This window comes from Sinocyclocheilus rhinocerous, unplaced genomic scaffold (assembly GCF_001515625.1).
Source record: "Sinocyclocheilus rhinocerous isolate Xijiao unplaced genomic scaffold, SAMN03320098_v1.1 scaffold21, whole genome shotgun sequence".
NCBI lineage: Eukaryota > Metazoa > Chordata > Actinopteri > Cypriniformes > Cyprinidae > Sinocyclocheilus > Sinocyclocheilus rhinocerous.
In genome coordinates, this window is record NW_015641422.1 from 39,235 (window position 1) to 47,063 (window position 7,829).

A 7,829-nucleotide genomic window follows, 5' to 3' on the forward strand; every position below is an offset into this window, starting at 1 on the left:
CGTGAGGTGTTTTGTGTAAATGTTTAGTCCATAATGGATAAGTAGTCAGCAATGTGATTCTAATAGAACAAATAGAACAAATAGGATCCAGACACTGTGCAGCCTGATAAGCAGCCTAGTAACATAGTGAGTATTGCCTAAAGTAAACCTACATTATGCACAAATCCCGCTGTGCTAATTGATAGGTGTTTTACAGAATTCACAAACTGTCAGACGTCTCTACACAATGCATCTTAAGAGACAGATAGAGCTGGCAGAGGGCAAGATCGAAGTGAACAAGAGAAAGCTGCAGGACATGGACCTTGAGATGGAAATTAAACGCAAGACACTGAGGAAACTGGACTTGGAAATCCAGAAACTAGAGAGAGAAGTAAGTGATTTCAGTTCACACTGCAACCATGACTGCACAATGTATTAATCATCGTTATTTTTTCTCTCAAAAGCTCCAAGCTGACAAGTGATGACAGCAAAATAAAAAAAAATACAAAAACATTGTGGTCTCGTACCTTTTTCATTAATGTCCAGTACACTATATAGTTATTGATCCAGTGAATTGGAACTAGAATTTGGGAAGATAACCACACAGTGTGTGCTACTAATGTCAAACAAAATGCATGCACACATGAAAGAGTGACATACATTATGCTTTATTAAAGGATAGGCGAAATCAAAACAAAATTAACTGAAATAATTTGCTATATATTGTTCTCTGACCAGTCTACCATTTATGTTATCTGGGAAGATGGCAGCATTGTCCCAGTCAATATCCAAAGCAACTCTGGGAGCCCTTTCTTTTCTTAGGCTGGCAATATTGTGCAGCACTGTGCAGGCAACAGTCACGTCACAGGCCCTGTCTGGGGAGACCCTCAGGTGGTGCAGGCACTGAAATCGTGATTTCAGGAGGCCGAAGGTCATTTCGATTCGAGCCCTCGTTCTGGCATGGGCATGGTTGTAAGCCTGCTGTGCTGGAGTTTGGGGGTCAACAGGAACGTCTCACAGGCATAGCCTTTGTCTCCTAGCAGCACACCAGAGAACTCACCTGAGAATACAAAATATAATTCTTACAACTAGCAGAGTAAAACTTCTGACACACACATGATGTCCAGGGTGCTTAAAAAAATTGGGGTGGCTTACCTAGTGAGAGTCTCTGGTAAATTCTACTGGCCCGAAAGACTCTGGAGTCATGGACCGAGCCAGGCCACTTTGCCTCTAAATTTGTGATAAGGCAGTCAGCATCACAGATCATCTGTAACAATAACATGTAACCTATTAAGGTCATTTAATGCACAGAAATAATTTATGTAGCTGACAGTAACCATAAATCATTCTTACCTGAACGTTGATACTGTGGAAAGATTTCCTGTTAACATGCAAACACTTATCCACTATGCGCATCCATCCCTCCATCCATCCATCCAAAAGAACAAGCATGTCTGGCCAAAAAAGGACCTGGCAGCAAGTCAAGATTAAGTACAAGAACATTTTGCAGGCTGGTAAGTGACTTGATGGGTGAATTTTTTTTTACAAATTAGGTGAATAGTGTCTGCTGACATATTTTATTGTCTGTATTGATTTTAGCATAAAAAAAGGCTCATGTATCTGGCACGGGCGGTGGCCCTCCAAACCAAGACTTCACCACAGCAGAGGAGCTGGCCCTGGAGTTGATTGAATAAAGGCCAGTGATGGAAGGGATCCAGGGAGGGACAGCCACTGACTCTGGCCCAGCAAGAGAAACTGGCCTCTTCACACAAGGTACATTATTGCCATTCTACTGCACATGGTAAACAATCAAATATTTAGATTTTTTTTATGTGGAATGTCTGACTTTGCCTTACCTTGCAGTGTCTGGTAACACACTTACACTTCTGGAGCCACCAGACTATGATCCGCCGGTGAGTACTCTTTATTAAAATCATAGGCTTGGCACGTGCTGTCAAAACTATCAATACAAGTTCTATTGAATATCGCAGAGGGAAGGCACATCTGCAGCAGTGGAGTGCACTTCTGCCGATGATGAGACGGTGTCGCTGGACTCCAGAAGGCTTGAGGTGTCATGTCAATTTTGTGTACATTTTTAGTCCATAATGGATAAGTAGTCAGCAATGCGATTCTAATAGAACCTATATTTTTAACATGATCCAGACACTGTGCAGCCTGATAAGCAGCCTGGTAACATAGTGAGTATTGCCTAAAGTAAACCTACATTATGCACAAATCCCGCTGTGCTAACTGATAGGTGTTTTAAGAGACAGATAGAGCTGGCAGAGGGCAAGGTCGAAGTGAACAAGAGAAAGCTGCAGGACATGGACCTTTGATACTGATTTGAACGTTGATACTGTGGAAAGATTTCCTGTTAACATAACCTCCCTCATGTGCCCCTGAGGGGCGTTTGATACGGATATGGGTGCAATCCACTGCACCAATGACATTTGGGAAAGCCAAAAACATTTGTCTTGCCTAGCTTTGCATTTGTTTTGCTTGGTTTGGTTCCTTTTCATTTTGTTTTCTGAGAACTTTCCAGAGCCGAGTGGCATCATCAAAGTCGTTAATTATAGATAGATAATTAAAAAAAAACTCGTGGCCTTGTTAGAGTTATATTTGCTCTAACAGATTCCTTGTACAGCATGCATTGAAACAACAGTTTTGTTTCCATAGCCAGAGCTGCGACAGCCTAAATTCTCATTAAGGTCATGTTTTTGCATCATAATGTTTTTGTTTTTGCATGTTGAGAGCACTCCAGATCAAATAAAGGCTGCAATGCATCAGACAGACATCAAATAAAACCTCCCAGGCAAATCTGTTTGAATATGTTGTAACATGACTGAAAATGAGGTCAAATGTCTGCAGTGACTGCATTTTGAAAGTTTAAGTGTTTTGCACCCTCATCAGATTAATTATCCTCCATATTTCTATACAGATGATTGACTATGTTATAGGCAAACGCTATAGACAGACATACAGCGTAAGACTTATGACTATGTAGTTTGTTAGTGGTGAATGTTGCTGAATAGACCTGACTGTAGCATCTGCAGCATAAACGTAAGGTCAGCTAAAATTCACCCCCATTCAGCAGCAGTTCATCTTAAACTGCAGTACAACAGTAAGACGTCTGAGCCAGACACCACATATACCTTCTACACACAGTCAATACAGCAATTATAAGATGACAGGACCAGATTCAATATACACTAACACAGCATCTTTGTTAACAATCTCCCTGAACTGATTCAGCACCGAGCGCATCACAGCCAAAGCATGGCTTTCACCGCGGTTCATCTGGTTTTCGTAAAACAGCGCCCTCTGCTGTACACAAAAACACCATAACGAGCCAGTTTACCTGTTAAAGTAACTATTTCATTAACTGTTGGGAAAATATCTAAAAATATTTGTACATTTCTTTTCCTATTATTATTCTATCGCTTTAGCTAACTTTGACTTAATAATTTAGGATCTAATCATTTTTGGCCATGCCTATCTCTTCTTATTTATTAGTCATATGAAGCGTCTCAGAGTCGTCTCTTCACTGTTGCAGATGCAGCTGATAGAGACCCTGACCTTCTTGTCCTCATGTTGTTGTGCATCTGGACCTTCAACTTGTCTCTCTGTCCTGTTTAGATTCAGTTTGCAGTGTTGCCTTCATCTCTCAACAGGCTGATCATGAAATCCTAGAGAAATATGTTTAAATATATGAAGAGTTCATTTGCAAAAACAGATAACTCCGTTTTTTAACAATTTTCAAAAATCTTTTTTTTTTTTCATTGTGCATTCCAGTTAATCTCAATCAAACTGCAGTTGGGTTATGTAGATTAGGTAAAAAATAACTAAAAAAAATACAGTTAACTAACACAATAAAACACAATAAAAACATGATAACAATAAAAAAACATGATTTTTGAAAATTAAAAAAAACTGAGTTATCTGTTTTTGCAAATAAACTCTTCAATGTTAGCCATTTTTGAAACCAAGACTGGGATTACATTTACATTTAGTCATTTAGCAGACGCTTTTATCCAAAGCGACTTACAAATGAGGACAATGGAAGCAATCAAAATCAACAAAAGAGCAATGATATACAAATGCTATAATAAGTCTCAGTTAGCTTAACGCAGTACACGCAGCAAGGGTTTTTTAAATTATATAATAAATAAAAAGAAAACAGAGCAAGCTAGTGTTAGAGGTCTTTTTTGCTTTTGTTAATTTATAATAAATGAAAAGAAAACAGATAGAGAGATTCGTCCTCGCGCGAGCCTATCGCATAACATCTGGTAGGGGGGGCACCTGGGGTGGCCAGCCAAATTTCAGGGGGGGTCGGTGCCACCCCTGGCCACCACGTAGACACGCCCCTGCTGGCAGGCCTGATAGTTCAAACATGAATCATTTGAGTTTAAGAATGTCTTGCATTGGTGTAATTAGTTGATTTTGAATTAATGTTGAAAGGGGTGTGACATGTTTCTCAAAAAAGATGCTGTTTGTTTAAAATAAAAATTAAAACAAATATTTAAAATATTTTCTCGCCTCATTTTAAAACGTCTCGTCACCCTATACAGTTAATGGTCTATGCATATAACAATAACTTTAAGCATATAACATTGTTAACTTTCAATAAAAACAATATAAATTATCAATAATAATAATAATAATAATCAAATTATCAATAACTTTATAACATTGTTTATTGATTAATTAAATAGCTACATTGTACTGCGATTAAAGTGGTGACTGAATAATAATAAACTTTTTTTTAGTTCTTTATTTAAAACAGAAACATATTACAATTTAAAATAGGTTTTCTATTTGAATATATTTTAAAATATAATTTATTGCTGTGATGCAAAGCTGAATTTTTTTGCATCATTACTCCAGTCTTCAGTCACATGATCCTTCAGAAACCATTCGAATATGCTGATTTGCTGTTCAAGAAACATTTATTCTTATTATCAATGTTGAAAACAGTTATGCTGCTTAATACTATTTATTGTATTTTTTGATGAATAGAAAGCAAAAAGAGCAGCATTTATTTAAAATAAAGATGTTTTAACATTATAAATGTCTTTACTGTCACTTTTGATCAATTTAATGTATCCTTGCTGAATAAAAGTATTCATATTTTAGTCAGTGTAAAATCAGTTTCTGTTGATTCACGTGCAGTACTCATGTTGGTCTATGACTGTTTAAGTCTGCTTTTGTACTAGACCTCAAAGCTTTTACAAAACCCTATAATGCAAAACTCTCCTTCAGTCCCCCACAATACATTTGATCAGTTTGTTCTCATCACAGTCTGTGCCCTTCACACAGTCAGCAAGAGCTTCCGTCATGCAGAGTTATGTCTTCAAGTGTCCTCTAAAGTCAAACAGGCCCAGAAGCTGTGAATAATTTGTCTTACAGAGAAGGTGAGCTGTGTGCCTTTGAAAGCCCTCAGGACTGAATCCTGACAGCTGAACTTCCTCAACCCTCTTCATCAGTCCTGACATGTGACTCAGCCACGCTTTTACCTTTCAAGTCCTAGAGAGTATAACACCCCTTTCCCTTCTTAAAGGGAGAGAGTTCACCCAAAAATGAACGATCTGTCATCATTTACTCATTCTCATGTTTTCATACATTGACTTGCTTTCTTCTGAAGAACATAAAAAGATATTTGGAAGAACATTTATAATCTTCTGAAGTTAAGATTTTCAGTCAATAATGAGTTCAATTTTGATCTGTTTGTTGTATGACTTCAAGCAACTTGGAACACTTTTAAAAATGAAGGTTTTTATTGGCATTGATGGTTCTATGAAGAACCTTTATATCCATGAAACATTTCCATTGTACACAAGGTTCTTTATAGTGGAAAAGGGTTTATAGTAAAAAGGGTAGATTATCAAAATGTTCTTTAAACTAAGAAACGGTTCTTTTAAGAAATGTTCACTGAAAGATTCTTTGAGGAAGCAAAAATTGTTATTTTAATACATCACTGCAAAAACCACCTTTATTGAGAGCATGAATTATATGAACCATATTCGCTGCTTTTTTTTTTAAACCTCTGACCCCAAATGTTCTTTCAATGCATGGAAAAGAGTTGTGTGAACAATCTTTAAATATTCTCCTTTTGTGTTCCGCAGAAGTAAGTTGTAAGGTTTTGAAACAACATGAAGTTGTGATCACATTTACTGTTATTTGACATAATTGGCATAATAAAATGGCAGAAAGCTGCTTGGTTTGAATATGACTTCTGCGTGAACTGTGCTTCGTACATTGCTAGACTGCAACTTTTTCAGTCCACTTTTTCAGCGGCATTGGTTTTTCCATTTCTCCCATAGAGATTTTTTAAAAAGTCTTTTAAAAAGCCACCACAACCAAACCAACCAGCTTCAAGGTGAATCACATTACAAACTTTGAAAGCAGCAAACACGTATTTGAAAATCGAATAAAAAGACAAATACACAAGATTGTGTACTTTAATGAGGGGAAACTACAATCCCATGAAGCATAGCAAATTACATTATTGAATTAAAACGATGGAGAAATAAAAAAAAATAGTTGTTGATTATGCATACAGAAACTATTTTAAGTATATTTAAGTATTTGGAGGGCGTAGGGAGACCATATCGATTAACTCATTTGCAGTGCTTCATGGCAAGAGTTCACTTCAAGCTCTTTTGTCGTGATTTTCTTGATGCTGCTCTCTGATTGGTGCATTTTTTTTCAGAATCATGGGTAATGTAGTTTTTCACAAGGAACTCTGCTGTTAAACATGATTATTTAAAGGTGCTGTATGTAAGTTTTTGACTCTACTAAAGCATAAAAATACCAAAACCAAGTTCAAATAATGCGAACTGGTGGCTTCAACAAAAGCATATAGCATCGATTTAAAACTTTGGAGCTCACTGTAGATTTGTCTTTATAGGTTTATAAGCTAATGATACAATTCAATTGATTAAATTAAGACAATGACTGTTGAATTCTATTGACAATAATTGAAATCATTTAACATTTTCATTACTTTGGTGCATTACATCCTTTTAAGCATCTTTTGGTATTTCAAAAAGTCCCAAATTTGCTTTAAAAAAGATCTCTTTTGGACTACAAATAAATGGTTTTTAGGAAGCATAAACTATAAGCTGTAACTGACTATCTTAGGAAAGATGGAGAGGAGACTGGATTATATTTCTAATGATTTTATTTAAATAAGACACAATATTCCTATTATTGAAATAAAGAAACAATTAGCCGCTTGTGGCTAAAAGTTGAAGAAAGTGTGGCTTTTGATACTGTCCCCAGACACGGACAGTGGGCCTATAACCTTATGCAATCTCAAGAGCCTCTGCCGCAGGAAAACCATTCAAGCTACAAGGCTTTAAAAATAATTTTCTTGACATGAGAATTGGCTATAGGCAGAGTAATCACTATGCGGGTGATAGACTTCCAAAACAGTTTTGTTCTTTCGTCCTTATCTTTCCCCTTCAAATCAAATGACGTCCTCCATCCACACACATATCTGGTTTTTACAGTCACAACAATAAAATGCTTTATTGCCATTGTGTGTGAACAGACAGCAGGTCATCCTGACATTTCACCTGATCTACAAACACATCTCCCACGATGGCCAGCAATGTGCTCTGAAACTGCAGTGCTGGTTTTGATAGCAGTCGATGGCTCCAGAATCACACATGTATGGAATGGAGATGAAACGATGCAGATATTCGAGCATTTAAAACAAAAGAGCATGATTATTGCAAACCCTTCACTTACTAAAACGAGTTTCATCTTTTACTAAACTACTTGGTCTTTTGATATAAGGTGCAGCATAAAAGGTTGCTTTGTTACTTTTAAAGCCTTTCTTATTGATC

The 7,829-nt window shown here is 36.8% G+C and overlaps 1 protein-coding gene across 1 annotated transcript; it reads right to left on the reverse strand.

Moving 5' to 3' along the window:
- Window positions 1-90: 90 nt before the first annotated feature.
- On the reverse strand, window positions 91-1,395 carry LOC107754781 (putative nuclease HARBI1). Its single transcript, XM_016571369.1, has 3 exons — window positions 1,333-1,395; window positions 1,135-1,246; window positions 91-1,039 (listed from the first exon to the last, which is right to left on the reverse strand). The coding sequence occupies exons 1-3, from the start codon at window positions 1,393-1,395 to the stop codon at window positions 912-914; spliced, it is 303 nt and encodes a 100-aa protein (XP_016426855.1). The 3' UTR covers window positions 91-911.
- Between the last annotated feature and the right edge of the window lie 6,434 nt (window positions 1,396-7,829).